The 17,917-nt window shown below is 41.8% G+C and overlaps 1 protein-coding gene across 3 annotated transcripts in view; it reads right to left on the bottom strand.

Annotated features, from left to right (window-relative positions):
• TBCK (TBC1 domain containing kinase) overlaps positions 1-17,917 on the bottom strand; it is a 103,682-nt gene that overhangs the window by 40,428 nt on the left and 45,337 nt on the right. For all 3 annotated transcript variants that reach the window (XM_048509552.1, XM_048509553.1, XM_048509554.1), the window contains 5 exons: positions 16,775-16,837; positions 15,325-15,451; positions 14,023-14,073; positions 9,719-9,802; positions 4,311-4,396 (listed from right to left, as the gene is read on the bottom strand). In XM_048509552.1, the coding sequence (XP_048365509.1) occupies positions 4,311-4,396; positions 9,719-9,802; positions 14,023-14,073; positions 15,325-15,451; positions 16,775-16,837 (411 nt within the window). The remainder of the gene's footprint in view (positions 1-4,310; positions 4,397-9,718; positions 9,803-14,022; positions 14,074-15,324; positions 15,452-16,774; positions 16,838-17,917) is intronic.

Here is a 17,917-nt window from a genome sequence, read left to right as displayed (position 1 = left end):
TGGGTAGTTTCATACAGGAGAAGGCGGCACTTAAGCCTCCCTGGAATCTGACAAAAGTGTGAGATGTAAATGAGTCATCCACCAAATGAGTCATCCATTATTCAGCCACCAAATGTCTGGTCAACCTTTCGGCACTACAGTTATTTTTGACGAACATTCCATCCTGGATGCTCTGGCTAAAGAAGTCTAAAGCACCTGAAGGCCTGTTTGTGTGTACAGGTGTGAAAAAACAACCGCCCAATGGTGCCAAAGATGTGGGGGAAAAAACATGGCATATTTATGGGGCTTTACTTCACCTCTTTGATTTTGTGTGCACAGAAACACATCCCGCAGATCCTCCAGAGTCCTGTAGCCAGTGTGTAGGTCTGTCTGTGGTGGCAGCTATCCCTAAACCACCAACAGTAGCAAAACAACTCATCTACACAAGCTGCTCCCTGTACCTCTTCTCCTCTGTCTTAAATGTGGTGACGCTTTACTTTGTTGTTATATCTGGAATAGACCAGCATTTCTCTTCCCCTCCTCCTTTCTTTTTTTGGGGGGTGGGGGTGGGGGAGATATAATGTCTATTAATCAAGCTGAACTAGAAGGCGAAGGAGAAGCACAAACCAATCCAGCGGTTTTAAGAAAGGGAAAAGTAAAAGCTAAACTGCCCCTCTTCTTGCTTCCTTTAAACAGGCATAGGAGGCAGGCCAGCAACCACCCTCCTTCCCCATCTACTTTGCAATGTTCCTCTAAGCAAGCACCCAACCTGTTCAGAAGCAAGGATGTAATCTAGCAGTTGCAGGCATGGGTGGGTTAGAGCAGGGGTCCCCAATGGCACCTATCAACACCTTTTCTGGTGCCCACCAAGTGTTTTTAAGAAGTGGGTGGTAGGGCTTTTGCACAGTAAGGCTTTTGATTGGCTGTGCAGGATTTGCATTGTGTCACTGAAGTTAAGCTGTGGAAATCATTTTGTGGCTGGCTTTGCCTACTGCGGCAGCCATTTTGGTGCTGCCAACACCATGCCATGTCACAATTACAAACGTGTCCGCAGGCTCAAAAAAGGTTTGGGATTCCTGGGTTGGAGTAAAGGTGAAGCAGGGCTGGCAACAGGTCTAACAGTGAGATCAGCATCCTATGGAGTGAGGGGGAATGGCTTGAAGGACCTTTAGATAGAAGAGGAGCCAAGAGAGAGATGGCCCTCCAGACATCTTCCCAGTAACTTGCTGGCAATGTGCCCTGACTGCACTGGTTGTTCACTAGCTACAGCCAATAAGGTATGATTTTTTTGCTAAAAATCTAAAAGAACACAACTCTAAAGTGCTCTCACTTATAGACTTAGAGATTCAGCAGAAGGACTGTGCATCTCATACAATTCAAGGCAGGGAACTTGGGAGTACAGCCAAAGATAATTTTGCATTAATTTCACTGTCAAAGGGCAATCGGTTTCTCTGGTACCAGAAACTGTTCTGAAAACCCCCCACAAAACTCCAGCTGCACTTGTGGTTCACAATTCCTTCCTTCCATTGCAACCCTTACCTGTAGTTGCACAAAGGAAAGGAATAGGATTCATTTTTATATCCATCTGTACATCACTGAGACATGAAGAGGTCACCATGGAGACCATTAACGTGCTCTAAGACTAGAACTACCAAGCTGAGCTAATCACAAAGACATTTCAGATCTTCTTGTCTGACAGGTAATCAATACAAACAAACAAACAAAAATCATAAACATGTATTCGACTGCACTACCCCAAATGAAAGGTACACTGCAAGAGCCCTCCCCACCAACGTAAACATTCTAGAAATAGGGAAAAGGTAGCTCTGTTATGAAAGCAATTATGGTAAATTTAGAATTATCTTTTTTTATAGCATTCTACCTTGGTGGAGAAAAAAAACAGAGACATTTAAAAGAAAGAAAAAGGAAAAACAAAATTCCCGAGAAATAGTTTTAGAAGTGAACTCTTAGTACACACTGCCCCCTAGCAACGTCACTCCAGTATAGTCAAGTATCAGACTGTTCAAATTGTTACTGCATCCCTAAAGTTTTTATATGAAAGATGGCAGTACGAACCACTAATTTCTTCAATAGAATGGTATCTAATATTACTTCATATCAATACCTTTCAGTATTAAATTATACTTTGTATTTAAAAAAGAACGCCCGAAGTATTTGCAATCTTATGACCGTTATTCTCCCAATAACCCCGTGAAGCAGTCCTGCTTTTGAGAGTTTCTTTTTATTGAGAACAGGTACTTAAAATCTTGGTGCTGAATCACCTAATCTGTCAGTGGTGACTAATATGAACTCTGGATTGTCATTGAGTCACGTCTGCCCGCTGTCAAATCTGACATCTATGCCAACTCTATTGGCCTCTTTGTATATTCTGTATTAATGCTAAAAGAGGGAAATGAGTGATTCATGGTTCCCTTCTTCTTCTGTCACATGTTAAAAAGCAAGGTATATCTTCTGAAAACATGAGGTGGGGACTTCTTCTCTGCAGCACACAAAATCTGCCAGAGAGGTGCAAGTACCTTCTGACAGAACAGGCACAGGTGACTCCTAGATGAGCATCCAGAAATCTCTCAATCATCTTCCCTAAAACAGGTGTTGCCTTCTTAATTGAAAAGATCACAGAAACTGGGACTTCAAGGTTTGTCTCCTTAAGTTAAAATCATACAGTCCTGGTCTACGCATATGCGAAATGTATGATCGCTTAGTTAGTTAACGCTATTCTTATTGGTGGTTTTCAGTTGGTGGACCACAAACTTGCAAAATGTATGCTTGCTTAGTAGGTTAACCCTTTTCTTATTGGTGATGATCAACTAACACTTGAGGGATCACCAGATAATACTATTGAACTAGGGACTGTTCTATAATCAGCAAGCTGATATTGAAAGGGAGAGAAAAAAAATAACTACTGAATATAGTGGTCTTTGTTGCAAGAGGTTAGTGGGAAACTGCCTTATTTTCATAATTTGCACAGAAATTATGGACAGTAATTTCATACATTTTCTTCTGAGTCTGAGAGTTCTTTTCATTTAACATTTTTTCAATAGTGGAACGAAATGAACACATAAAAATGTAAGGAAGATGTGGTTTTTTTTTTAAAAAACTCACTTTTTCTATCAGTTTTACACAATGCTTAAAACAAGCATTGCATCAGCTGACAACATTTGCTGTTCGGTCGCACTCAATATTCTAAGAGCTTTACAGCACAACACGAGTGGAAGATTGCCAAGAAATCATCTTTCCCACAGCAGGAACCTGAAAGATTAATCAGCTTTTGATTTGATAGGATTAGTACTCGAGCACAAAGATCTGGTCTGTTTCATTGGTGAAGTGTATGTCCTTCACCCTGATGGAAATTCTGTCACGTGTACAGAAACACAATTTTCTCAGCAACAAGACCTCCTATCAGATGGATATAATAAAAGACTATAGACCTACTTATGTGGACAATGCTATTCATGTATACATGATACACATGAAGCAACCTTACAATGAATCAGCCCAGTGGTCCTCCAAAGTCAGTATTGTCCACTCTGACTGGCAGCAGCCCTCCAGTCTCTGTAAGGCTGAACACACTCAAACAAAGCAGCTTAAAAAAAGAAGAACTTTGTTGACTTATGTCGCCCTAGGTACAGGGTGCTGGAACTGAAGATTCTTGTCCTCAGTTCCAGTATTTAAACTATTTACAAGAACAGACAGCAACTAATCAGCTTCTCCCCCCGGCCAGTGAGTCTAGCCTCTCATTGGCAGTGAAGCTCCAGTGCGATGTAGCTGCTCAGTTTGTTTTCCCGCACTTTTTGGGAAAAGGCGGGAACTGGTGCATGCTGGGAGTTCCAGTCCTGACAGTCTCAGAGGTTAGTCTTTCATAACACCTTTTCCCTGATCCATTAACTGGAGATACCATGAGTTGAACCTGGGACCTTCTGCAGGCCAAGCAAAGGCCACTGAGTCACAGCCCCTCCCCATGTACAGTGAGATATCTTTAAATTGCAAAGCTCCTTGACGTAAGCGTCTCCCTATAGGCACTGTTACAAGGAAAATGAACCTCATTCCACCTATGGATCTTGCATTCAACCTGAATACAAAGACATACACAAAACAGCCATCAGTACCACAATACGTTTTGTACTGAGCCATTCATATTACCACAGACTGAAACAACTTTCAAACTTCTGCTGCTTCCTGAGGAAACCTGGGCCATGAAATTCTATGGACTCAGTACCACAGATCTTGAAAGTCTCCTAACTACATTTATCAAGATATCCTGGAAAAAGTCATAATGGTGAAACTGATAGAGAATATCTATCCATACTTACATCTGGAATGAAGCCAATTTCATTGAGATGGTTACTCAGCTCAGGGTCATGGAATGCAATCATCTGGGAAAACACCGTCAAGTATTCTGAAATTCCAAGACATGAAAGGGGAAAAAAAAATTAAAAATTCGCAATGAATTTGACAGTAGGGATCAGAAACAATAGCTGCTTCTTGGACTTTCCATTCCAAATAGCGTCGAGAAGAAAAAAAATTAAAATCTTAAAATATTGCCACAATTGGATTGCAGTTACGACCCAATGGTAAATCTCTTTATTTTATTTCTTTTCCTTCAAAGCAGACAGAAACATAAAAGCTGCAGTAGATATTATTTTGTCTAGCCTATTTATATTCAGGCAGATCTACACAAAGTGAGTCGCAGTTGCTTTAAATATCATTCACTTCTAATCTGGGTTTGACAGTTGTGGAATCACAGGGGGTATTTGTGACCATATTAATAGTAGTTCAAGACCATCTGTTTCTGCTATACCACTACTAACACATAAAGGATTGTTGAACATGTTGGATGGTACTTAACATTTTTATTGCTATGGAAAACCCTTCATAAAATATTAGCAACAAAAAAATGGGTCAGTCAAGAAAAAAGGCACACTGACCTTCTGAAAGAATATACAAAAGCCAGAAACAGACCACCCACTAGCTGGGAGCTACAAGCGGCTGCTCAAGTAATTCACCACGATTGTTCAGAACATTCAGTAGACGCTTGAAAATCTAATTTTTCATTGTTTTACATTAGGAATGTCCAGTTTTTATTCATTGGTGGTAGAGAAAGGGAAAGGTCAATTTACTTTGACCAATCAATATGTGCTTGGGCACCCACAGATGCATAGCTATGAAGGAAGAAAAGGGCCAGTATCTCCATGAAGAATTCAGATGATGCAAAAAAGCAGAATAATTGAACATTTCCAACATGTTTACATTGTCCTTTATTTGCAGAAGCCAGGCGTGATATACTGGGATCTCTTATTAGCACTGATCCTTTTTTTTTTTGCTGTCTCTCACCAGTTTTAATTGGTAACCTTACAACATACTATATATTCAAAGATAGCAGGCAGACAAAATTTAAAAAGAGACTCAGACACTTAGTTCTGTCCCCATCTTTAGAAGAAGAGTTGGATTTATATCCCCCCTTTCTTTTCTATATGAGATTCAAAGGGGCTTACAAATTCCTTTCCCTTTCCCCCTCACAACAAACACCCTGTGAGGTAGGTGGGGCTGAGAGAGCTCAGAAGAACTGTGACTAGCCCAAGGTCATCCAGCTGGCATGTATGGGAGTGCACAGGCTAATCTGAATTCCCCAGATATGCCTCCACAACTCAAGCGGCAGATCGGGGAATCAAACCTGGTTCCTCCAGATTAGAGTACACCTGCTCTTAACCACTATGCCACTGCTGCTTACAGATCAAGGGACAAGGAAAAAGTAAAAAAATTTTAAAATTGTATAACCACTCTATCACAGCTTAGTCTGAAGACCCCAATAGACTTATTCTGCTAAATTTGTTGCACACTTATCCACTTCTGCCTCACTAGTACGCTGAGTTCTAGGGTGCAGTCCAAGAATAGCGCCATGTCACTTCCATGTTTCGGGTTTTTGTTACAATGTTGGGAACATTTTATGACAGAATAAATTAAATAAAAATAATAAGTTAGGGTTAGGGTTAAGGCAAGGGCAGGGGCTCAGGCTTGCCTTAGTGTTACGTTGAATTCTAGGGCACAGTCCAAGAATAGGGCTATACACATTTTCAGGTTTTGGGCTTTTGTTACAATTTTGGGAACAATTTATGACTGAATAAATTAAATAAAAATAATAAGTTAGGGTTATTTTTACAAAAACCCAAAACCTGAAACTGACCATAGACATATTCTCAGACAGCACCCTAGTACTTAATGTAACACAGAGGCAAGCATCAGCCCCTGCTCTTGCCTTAACCCTAACCCTAACTTACTATTTTTTATTTTATTTATTCAGTCATAAATTGTTTCCAAAATTGTAATAAAAACCCGAAACCTGAAACTGACCATAGCCCTGTTCTCGGACTGCGCCCTAGAACACAATGTAACACTAAGGCAAGCCTGTGCCCCTGTGCTTGCCTTAACCCTAACCCTAACATATTATTTTTATTTAATTTATTTTTTGTATTTAAAACTAGCCATCACATACAACTCAGCTACGTGCTGATAAAAACAAATTCACAATTAGCTTCCTGAAAGCATATTTCTTTTTTAAACAAGAGATTCGTGCCTTCAGTGATTCTACAGGGATATGCTATACCTTGTTAAATGTCATCTTTATTTGACTAGCCAGTCTCATAAAATATAATTGCTGTGTGGGATTATATGGTTAATTAAGCTTCCATTAAAGGCATACATCCCTTCATGAAAATGGATCATTTGGGTTCAGCAAAACAGCATTAGCTCAGAAGATACAAATTATTCCTTCAGATAATTTGATATCCTACAGCTATAAACCTGTAATTGGTCTTCCATTTGCATGCACAGAAATGGATTTTAAAAGCCTACTTTTGTGTCAATGTAGGACAAAGTTTAGAAATTGTAGATGGCATGCTTATTGTTGGACTGATGTGTACAGTTGATGGTTTTCGTGCAGCAACTTTTGGGATTCAAGGTGCTGCTCATGATCTCAATCCAGTTAGAAGTGGATGAAGATATGGATCGTATGAAGTGATACCTCTGCATAGGATCTGGACATGCTGTCCCTACAGTTCCAGTAATTAGAGAAGCCTTTGTAAAAATTGTGCGCACGAACCCAAGGTTAGCAGATCTATGATTCAGCTATTCAAGAAGTTTTGAAAGTGAGTCAGAAAACATAAAAAACAATAAAACCAGTGATCAATTAGCAAAGTTCAGTTGTCACAAGGGGTGAAGGGAATGTTTCCACTGGGGCATTTATACAATCCTAGCTAGGCAGTTATGCCCTCACCTGGACATTGGAACATCAGATGGGACACCCTTGGTTAATTTGTGGATGGGAGACCACCAAAAGAAATCCAAGGTTGCAATGCAGAGGTAAGCAATGGCAAATCACCTCTGAATGTCTCTTACAGAGTTGCCATGTTGGCTGCAACTTGATGGCACTTTCCACCACCACCAGCTAGGCAAGTCTTTCGATAGACTGAGCATACTTCTGAGCAGAGGCATATCTAGGGAAAATGTAGTCTGGTGCAAAATCTGAGTTTTCCACTCCCACCCCTCTGTATGGGTGGTTGCCCTCTGTATGGGTGGTCGCCCTCTCCCACCATGACCAAACAACTTTTTTTGCACCAGGTCTTGAAGTCAGTGTATGGATCTGGGGGGGGGGGGGAGAAGGAGGAGGGGTGTGGGGGTGATTTTCCACCCACCCCCATGTGACTAAATGGTCACAGCCCGGGGACATTTGACCCCATATGTCCCCCTGGGTGGTACGCCCTTGCTTCCGAGGAATTATGTTACAGGAATGGCTGGCTGGTTGTATTAGCTGGCTATTCAGTATCTGGGCTGTAAAAGAGCCAGAGACCATCTCATCTTTCGAAAGATACTAGTTTTTAGTTTCTTTGCAATATCATGCTGTCATGAGATGATTTGGTCTGGTCTGGTGCAGCTTAATAAGCATATTTTCTCCCTTTTACAAAGTTTATTTCATCCTCTAAAATAAGCTTTTCAGTATTATGAAATATCCCCAGTAACAGAAACACTCAGCAGGAAGTTCTCAACTTATATTCTCTGTACAATTAAATTACAGTTCCATAATCTACCCTAAAATATGTCATTTCCCAAATAAACATTATCTTTTAATGTTTCCTCTTATGTCACCCACCCCCACCCCCCACTGCCCTTTCAACACTACTCTTTTAATCAAAGCTATTGCCTTTATAACAGGGCTTCTTTAGATGCTTCTAAGTTCATATCCAGATCTAAGAAAACATTTCTCTTTGTTCTAAATGGAGCTGTAAGGTCGTTTTTTATAACTCACTATGGCCCTTTCTGCACAGCAAATGTATAGCGGGTTACAGTCGGGATAAAGTGACCTGTTTTCCTGTTCGCATGCATCCGTGCAGGCTGCGATTGGAGCCCACAGAAACAATGTTGTAGCTTCGCTTGGAGATGTGTCTCTTTTTAAAAAAATTAAATTTACTTCCCATTGATGATTAGCTACGCAGGCATGCATAAATGAACCCCCACAGCCATGCTGACGTCTCACAGAACGACTATCTGCACCTGCGTAGCCGCAAAATTTCAAAAAAGAAAATGGAGGCAAATAAAGCGCTTCCTGCCCGGTCGTTTGTTTCCAAGCGGCTACAGCCTGGGATTTTTGAAAAGACTTGCGAATAGTGCGATTCTCAAAAAACTCAGTTTGGGGAAAATAACATGAGGCAGACTCATTTTAGGGGCAAGATCTGTATGAAATACCACCACCACCTCCCCATGGGTTTTTTTACCATTCTACACCCATGCTTATTGGCTGGGCGAAGTGGGCCTAAAAGTTTCTGAACTTTAAAAAAGCTGTATGTACCTTCTGTCTCACTATTTTGACAGCTCTCTAACATCTTTCCTAAATTCCACAGTGATGAACTATACAGGTGGCTTAAGAAAGACTCTCAAAAACAATGAAGACAGTAAAGTTTCACATTTCATTTTACATATGTAACAGTCTAATTTCAAATTATACTCCTATGACAAGAAAAGCATGAAAGAAAAACCATACAGAGTGGTAGTCCAAACTTTTCCATCAATAGGAAGTCATAAAGTAAGAGTGAATTAATATTGTGATGAGATGTAAATGTCTTGAATTAGGATGTCAAGCCTATGTTTGCCTCGGCTTCACAGCTTTGCTTTTATGATAGTGGTTAGCATTTTCCTTTTCTTGTGTGTGCATATGCGATCTTCTGCATATTTGCAAGAACTAAGTGGTAAATGTAGAGCTAATGTGGCACAGAGGCTAAGAGCAGTGGACTGTAATCTGGAGAACCGGGTTTGATTTCCCATTCCTCCACACGAAGCCTGCTGGGTGACTTTGGGCAAGTCGCAGTTCTCTCAGAATTCTCTCAGCCCACGCAGGAAATGGCAAACCACTTGTAAGGTCTCTTGCTTGGAAAACTTTACAGGGTCACCACTGTTTTAAATGGGATTTTATCGCTTATTTTAGTAATTTAAATTGTTGGAGCCTATGTACATTGTTTTTATTGTTTGCTCCTCTTTAGTAGTGTATTAGATTTTATGTTGTAAACCGCCCTGAGCCCCTTGGGGACAGGGCAGTATAAAAAACTAAGAAATAAATAAATAAATAGTCAGCTGATAATTGACTGCACTTTCCACCACCACAAATAAGTATCGATTCAGATGTGCTTCTAAAGAGGAAGGTATGTAAGGAGATTTAAAAACAAAAATTTACCTTGAATCACATGAGAGTTATCTTTTAAAAAGAAGTTATACAGGTATTTAGGAATGAAAGCAGACATGCAGGCATAGGCCAGGGCTGAAAGAGAATCAAAAAGCACAACATTAGATCTTTGTTGCATTCCTATCTTAAGGCATTTCTGCATGTTTTTGTCCTAACTGTTAGTTCTGGCCCCATAGTACTTCATTTATTCACTGATTTCCACCTACATTTTTGTTTCTTTAGTTTCTGGTTTTTGTTGTCTCCTCCACCTTAATTTTTTTTCTGGTTCTTTTTTACCCCCACCTGTTTCTAGAACTGTGTTTTTCTCTTGTATAATGTTTCTGTCAGTATCCTTGTCCCACCAGCCCACTTTATGATGACTGGACTGTTGACAATTGTTCCCTCTTCTCCCCGCTGGCTCTGAAAATGAGTGGTTTCATTCCTTTTTTTAAAGCAGCACTAAAATATTAATTTGTTGTTGTAACGATGTGTCAAGCAGGTTGTCCAAATTCCCAGCATTCATTAAAAAGTGACGTCTATGTCCCTTTCCCTCAACGAGAACTTTTTTTTCAAATCCCTTTTCATTTCCCTAAAAAAAACCAACCAAATTAAAACATGAAGAAAAATAAACACAAAGAAAAAATAGAACAACAATAGAGGCCGATCTAGGCATAAGTTTCTATATATGGGTTCCAAATATCTAAAAACAAGTCCATATGCAGTTTACCATCTGTATGGAGTAGGTTCAAATACCAATAGAGTTCTAAGGACCATTGATTTACCAGAGGTGGATTCTTATCTTTACAATGTTATAATAAGTCTTTCAGCTGTTGCAAGAGCGCAGAGCATCCATTTTTGTTGACTACTGGTTAGACTCCACAAGACAAATAGTTTAAAAGTACATAGGCATTGCCAAAAATCGATGACATTCTAAATCAAAATTGATATGAATAATAACTTCTTCCCAAAAAACCAGAAGGACTGGAATCACCCCCCGAAAAAAATGTTTAACAGACATGTCCCATGATGCCAACAATTAGATACTTTGCTAAGACTTAGATACTTTACTCATTCCTTTGCTAAAGAGTCACTGTGATGTCCAGTATACCTTGAATATAACTTTTTGCTGTACAAGTCTCAGCTAAAAATCCATGGAGAGAGAGGGTTTAAGCTTTAAGGCCATTATTCTGGCAAAATAGGGAGATCTAGCTTCTTATTCCATTCATTCCTGAGACTTTGCATATCATATTTAACAACTGACATCAAATATTTATAAACAAATATTGTAGGTTTTGTTTTCTGTCTTGATTTCATTTAGAGCTTCCAGGAACAAAAGAGACTCTGAGACACTTAATGCTGCAGGCCCATATTTGGACACAAACAGATGCTGAAACCATAAGTATTGTCATTCTATATAAGCTGGCCAGTCATATCTAGACCTCAGCTCAGAAAATGACAAAAACTCATCATCATAACCTATCAATTTGTCTAACGTAAAAATCCCCCAATCAGTTCAAGCCTTCCATACAAAAAGTCTTCTGCCCATTTTTTATATATGGATGGGTCCATAGTATTGATATTATTTGTGCCCTTATACACAATTGTTCTTTCACTGCAGAAACTGCAAGAGGAACGGGGTCCTCTCTAGCATAAGTAGACTTTATTGCATTCCACTTAGAGAGGGGCATGAGACAAGAAGCTTTCAAATGAGCCCAAGACAGACAGTCCAACTGCAAGGAGTGATCCCAATCATGAGTACAAGTTAACAAGCATGTCTGATGATCTAAAACTAAGAACATAAGAAAGAGCCTGCTGGATCAGACCAGAGTCCATCTAGTCCAGCACTCTGCTACTCACAGTGGCCCACCAGGTGCCTTTGGGAGCTCACAAGAAGGAGGTGAAAGCAATGGCCTTCTGCTGCTGTTGCTGCTCCTGAGCACCTGGTCTGCTAAAGCATTTGCAATCTCAGATCAAGGAGGATCAAGATTGGTACCCATAGATCGACTTCTCCTCCATAAATCTGTCCAAGCCCCTTTTAAAGCTATCCTGGTTAGTGGCCATCACCACCTCCTGTGGCAGCATATTCCAAACACCGATCATGCGCTGCGTGAAGAAATGTTTCCTTTTATTAGTCCTAATTCTTCCCCCCAGCATTTTCAATGTATGCCCCGAAGATCAGGAAAGCCCAATCCTCCTTCATTAAATGCAAGTTGCATCCTTTCAGGCAGCATGGAACACTTCGTACATTTCTGAAACGAAGTATTAAATTTTATGAATACATCTGGAAGGTATATGGAGAGAGGAACTGCACGTAAAATATAAATAATCTTAGGTACAATATTCATTTTGAGTTTAATATATATTTTGCCCCATGGAGACAATTTGAAAGTCGTCCAGCTGTCCAAATCCAAAGATATATCGTCAATTAGCTCGTTAAAATTTAGCACAATCATGTGAGCAATATCTCTAGGAATCAGTATGCCAAGATGAGTAATGAGATCTGAGCAATACTGAAAATACACTCAGAGATATATTGTCTCTCAATGGCATCAACTCAAGGAGATGCAAAGAAGCAGGCGTGCCTCCACAAAGGAAGGGGGTAGAGAGAACCTGCTTGATCTATCATTACGGTGGTATATCAATGTACTGATATTTTAATGCTTTTTTTTAAAAAAAATGTAGCCATGACATTGATACAAGTATGCACAAAAATAAAAGGGTGTGGGTGCCGTGACACCACCAGTAATAACAGCACCCTCCTGAGTATTTAAGGCATGTGCAGAAGCAAACTAAGTGACCCCACAATTGTGAAAATGCAGAGGGAGAATAAACATGCAGAATATCCATGTCTAAACCCTTTCCAGTGCTTGTGGATCAAGTTCCAAGAAAACAGTAGTAAGTTGAGCATGCGGGAAATTGCTTCATATTGTTAGAATAATTACAAGGTAAGGAACCACTGGTGGAGGGTGGGGGTGGAATAAGTGTTTGGGAAATTCTCCCCCATTTCCAGCCCCACTCCTTAAGGGGCCTCAGCAATGGCACTTCCTCCTACTTTTTTCTTTAGCTGATGCTTCACCGCCTTCAGCATTACAAGATCCCCTGGTATGGCCAATGCTCTCCAATGGGTGGGGAAAGGGAATCCTCCAAGCATGCGAAAAATCACTGGAGATGGGCCCGTTGGAGAGTCCTATGGCTAGGCACTCAACCCTCAACTTCAGTGTTAGAGGCAATGATACTTCATTTCTAAATTATGGAGCTGGGTATTAAATGGTAGTAAAAAAAAAAAGACTATCTGTAGATTAACCCAAATCTACTAGAAATGTCCATTAAACATTAGCAAACATATCAAGGCAGTGACGTAGATGTAGATTTTTTTATGGGGTGGGCTCAGGGGCATGGCCACGCCCCTACCCACCCCTGGCTGCATGGCCATACCTCCCCAAGCTCCACCCCCTGCTTCTGTGCGCCGAGGCCCGGGACAGCAGTCTCACCTCCCCCTTGCCCCCCTCCTTCCCCACCGTCTGGAAGCCCAGCCGGCAGCAGCAGTCCTTTCTTCCCTTCCCTCTGGGGAGAAGAGACTGCAGTCCCTGGCCACAGAAAGGTGCTTTTATAAGCACTGAGGCCGAGGGAGGGGCTTGGGAGGCGTGGCCACATGTAATGGGGCGGGGGTTTGAATCCATACCTCCCTTACCTATGTCCTTGTATCAAGGGTTTGTTTGACTCAGAGCTATGTAATGCAATGCAGCCTTCCCCAAGGCACAACTAGCTACCTCTAGCAACCTTTCTGAATCATGCACATGACACAAGAAGCTGCCTTAGACTGAATCAGAGCCTTGCAGCATCAAGACCAGTGATGTCTACTTGGATTGGTAATGGCTTTCCAGGGTCTCAGGCAGAGATCTTTAGGCCTGTTCCGCACATGCAGAATAATGTACTTTCAATCCACTTTGCAGCTGGGTTTGACTGTGCAGAACAGCAAAATCCACTTTCAAACAATTGTGAAAGTGGATTGGAAGTGCACGTGCGGAAGGGGCCTTCATATCACCTACTATCTGATCCTTTCAAGTGGAAATGCTGAGGATTGAACCTGGGAGCATCTACTACTGAGCCACAGCCCCTCCCCAATGTGTTGTATGACCAACAATACACAGTCTCATGGCAGCACATATGAATTATGCTATTTCTACAAAGTGTGTGCAAACATGAGTTACAATATCATTCGTAACAAACCAGCACAGACACACTATCCTAAACACAGTGAATGCAAGTCAACCTAAGTATTCAATAGTTTCATCTTAGACGGAAAAAATGCTCACCTTCATTGTTAAAATTCAAGTATAAGAATGGCGCACAGAGAGAATCAAGACCTGTAGGGAACAAAACACGCATTCAGTACACATCTTGGAGATATTTATGGGGTAGTACAAACAGAATTCAGATGATAAAAGCTGGTTTGATCAGTACAGTCGGACACTCTATAACAAAACTCAATACACCATTATGAGTGAAGAGAAGGTACTAATTTATTGCAGTTTTGTGTGCCAAAATGCTGATATTTATTTATGTATTTGTACCCTGTCCTCCCCATAAGGGCTCAGGGCAGCGAAACAACACCAACAATATGTACAGCAGCTCCTTGAAATGTATAAAAGGAAAAATCCCCCCCCCCCCCCCCCCAAATATTATGGCATATTCATTTTCTTTTAATGTAGGGAAAGTGTCATGTGTGAATCATGAGGTAAATTTAGAGAAATTCAATTTCTTCTCACTCTCAGTGGTATCTTCAGGAAAGATCCAGGTATACTAAACCCAAAACTGTAGTAAGCTTACACAAGTCTGCACTGCTTAGACGTCTAAAATACAGAATAAAACTGATAAGGGTGGATTCGTATTAGAAGTAGAAGAAGAAGAGTTTGGATTTATATCCCCCCTTTCTCTCCTGCAGGAGACTCAAAGGGGCTTACAATCTCCTCGCCCTTCCCCCCTCACAACAAACACCCTGTGAGGTAGGTGGGGCTGAGAGAGCTCCGAGAAGCTGTGACTAGCCCAAGGTCACCCAGCTGGCGTGTGTGGGAGAGCACAGGCTAATCTGAATTCCCCAGATCAGCCTCCACAGCTCAGGCGGCAGAGCTGGGAATCAAACCCGGTTCCTCCAGATTAGATACATGAGCTCTTAACCTCCTACGCCACTGCTCCTCCTTCCCCCCTCACAAATTAATTAAAACTTGATTAAAACTTGCATTCATGGAAAACACTTCCATCCATGGAACAGAACGTTCTTGCCCCCCTGCCTCCCAAGGCAGTGCATCAATTTCCATGCAATGCTGGTCATATAGGATAGAGGACCCTCTAGAATGCCATGAGAGGAAAACTGGGGGTCTGCAGTCAGAAAAGGGAACTGGTTGAAATTCTATCCTTTCTGTTAGTGGAACCCTATTCCTTCTGTTAGTGGAAAAATTAAGTCTGGCTACAACTCACTGATACCATTACAGGGTAATTTAAAAAAATGTCTATCACATAAAAAAGAAAACATGAAGAAAACTATGTGCTTCTGATTCCTTAAGAAACAATAAGGCTATTATTCACAGCCAGTTAAGATCTTGGTCAGCTAAACTCACCTTGCCAGTATACAAGATCAGGATGGGAAACCACCCAAGCTTTCAATACCCGTCTAAATTTTGCATGACCCTCTGGCGATGACAGCAGCTCATCATACTGATGACATCGAGGAATGTCAACTTCAATCTACAAGTCAGCCAAGCATAGAAAATTAATTTGAGACAGGCACCACCATAAATCTAAAGACACAAAAGGGTATTTTGGAAGAACTCAAATGAGGCCTTCAGAAAGGCTATCTGTTCTGGCGCCACTACACCACCTGCAGGGGAGGCATTTAAGGGAAGCGTTACAACCAATGGTCCCTCTAATCATGGTTTCCTACCCTTGAACAGCACAGAGCCATCTGCAAGAGCAGCTGCCCAATCTGCCCAGGACCAATACAGTGTCTGTGTAGGTTTCAGGAAATGCTTGTTACAACAGAGATCAATCAGCTATGAGGACATTACCACTCATGCTTCTACTCCATTCGATGTTATATGCATATAGTTCTCTCCCACAAATTGGGGAGCACCAGGTCATTCAAACTGTTAAGCTACTCTCACATTAGCTTACAGGAGGAACCCAACATGGTTCCCATGGGCGCCATGGCAGCCACCAGCCCCTTTTGGGTTCCCACTGAGTGCTATTTAGAAAGTGGGCGGGGCCTGGAGGAGGTTTTGCCCAGCAGAGCTTCTGGTAGGTCATTCGAGATCTGATTGGCTGTACAAGTCGGAAAGAAACCCACTGCTTTGGCAGCAGCTGCTATAACAACCCAACAACCTTCACGGTGTAACAGAAGGTAAGCTCTGCATAAGGAAGCAAACATTTTCAGTGACGGATTCATTTTAAAAGACCTGCTGTTAAGAATAGCTTCTGCCGGAAATGTTGAAGAGTTACTATCAGAGGTTGATTCCGCACGGGCCAAAAACAGCAGCGTGAAAACGGTGTGAAAATGGTGTAAAAGGGTTTAAAACGGTGTAAAAGGGTTCATACTGTTTTCACACCATTTTCACACTGCTGTTTTTGGCCCATGCGGAATCACCCAGAATTACGTACGACTTCACTCACTGACATTTTTTGGCTGGGTTTACGTCCTGCAGCAGGCATTTTTCCCCCACTACACTGTGTCAGAATTCCAAAAGTGCCCACATGTAACCCCTATGGTTGGGAGAGGAAAGAATTTTGCCCCTTTGCCTGTGAGGATATAAACGCAAGTGAGCATGTATGGAATCAAATGGGTGTAATATGGTTCCCAGATCCACATTCCAGTTCAGCCTTGGATTATAATCTAAATCTCTAAAATGGTTAATAACTGCAACTTCTCACACATTTATACCCCACTTTTCTTGAAACACAGTCACTGGGAAACATTTTGCCCAGTCAGAGTGGAATTTCATCATCTCTCCAAAGAGCTTGGAAGAATGTTCAGAATTGCAAAGGGGATTTACTGAGAACCAAGAAGAGTCTTACTTGTCTGTCTGTAGGAATTGGAGTGTCTTTGTCAATAGCATCGTACTTTGCTTGAATGGCGCCCTGAAATTGCGTTGAAATAATAAAAATCTCAAGCAAGGTAGTATAAACTGCACAGGATTACTAAAAGTTTGCCCACACCGGCCAAGACAGCATTCTTTCTATCACACGTTGTTAAAATATATTGGACCAACCACTGTTGCACGTTCATTGACATTAAATCTAATCCCTTATGTTCTGGACATTGGACCCAAAATGGAAAATGTTTTCAGTTAGACTTTTCAGTTGTGCTCCCACTAAAAATTTGCTTTTGGAATGCTGCCGTTCTTTCAATAGATTGTTCTGGGGAACTAAAGGAACAATGCTTGCCAGATATTCAGGCAGATATTTAACAAGGATTTTATTTGGTCCGGAGTTATGAGACCAATGCAATGTTCCTACATCCCACTTGCTGCTACCTTAAATACAGAAGATGAGCTGACAGACGAGGGTAAATGCCCTTAATCTGACAGTTTACCCCAAGCCCTTCTCTTCTCCACTCTATTCTACATTAAAGCATAGGAAGTTTCCTAATATATCATCACAATTCCCTCATCCTGCGCAGCACAGGACAAGGGAGAGCTGGACTTACTCCTGGCCGCACTCATTGCCCAGCCATGACACAATGTACTCACTAATGGACAGCAGCCGCCTCCCTGAGGGAAGCCCTGAGCTGCCCAAAACTGCATACCCTTGTTCTGATGGCCCTCGGAGGAGTGGGTTGCAGAATGGCCCCGAGTCACCCAAGGCTGCACTGCACTGTTCCAACAGCTCTCGGAGTGGCCAGGGAAACCTCGACCCACTTGAGATCATGCTGCCCTGCTCCCGCGGCCTGAGGGATGGCCAGAGAAAGCCCGGGTCACTCGAGGCTGCACCAGTCCGCTTCAGTGGCCTTTGGAACAGCTGGGGGAATCCCGAACTGCCCAGGACTGCAATGCTCCGCCCTTTGCCACCAAGGACTCCCAGTAAGGGGTCCTTCAGTAGCCCGCTCCCAAAGACATTACTCAACCCTCTCCACTCCGGAGCACTCACCCAGGAGGGGTGAAGATGAGCACAGGCCTAGGTGTCGAGCAGAGGAAAGGGGGCAGGACCACATGGAGGTCT

The sequence above is a fragment of the Sphaerodactylus townsendi genome, linkage group LG10 (assembly GCF_021028975.2).
Source record: "Sphaerodactylus townsendi isolate TG3544 linkage group LG10, MPM_Stown_v2.3, whole genome shotgun sequence".
NCBI classification, from domain to species: Eukaryota; Metazoa; Chordata; class Lepidosauria; order Squamata; family Sphaerodactylidae; genus Sphaerodactylus; species Sphaerodactylus townsendi.
The sequence above is the reverse complement of the archived record's forward strand: the minus strand, read 5'-3'. Positions and strand labels throughout refer to the sequence as shown.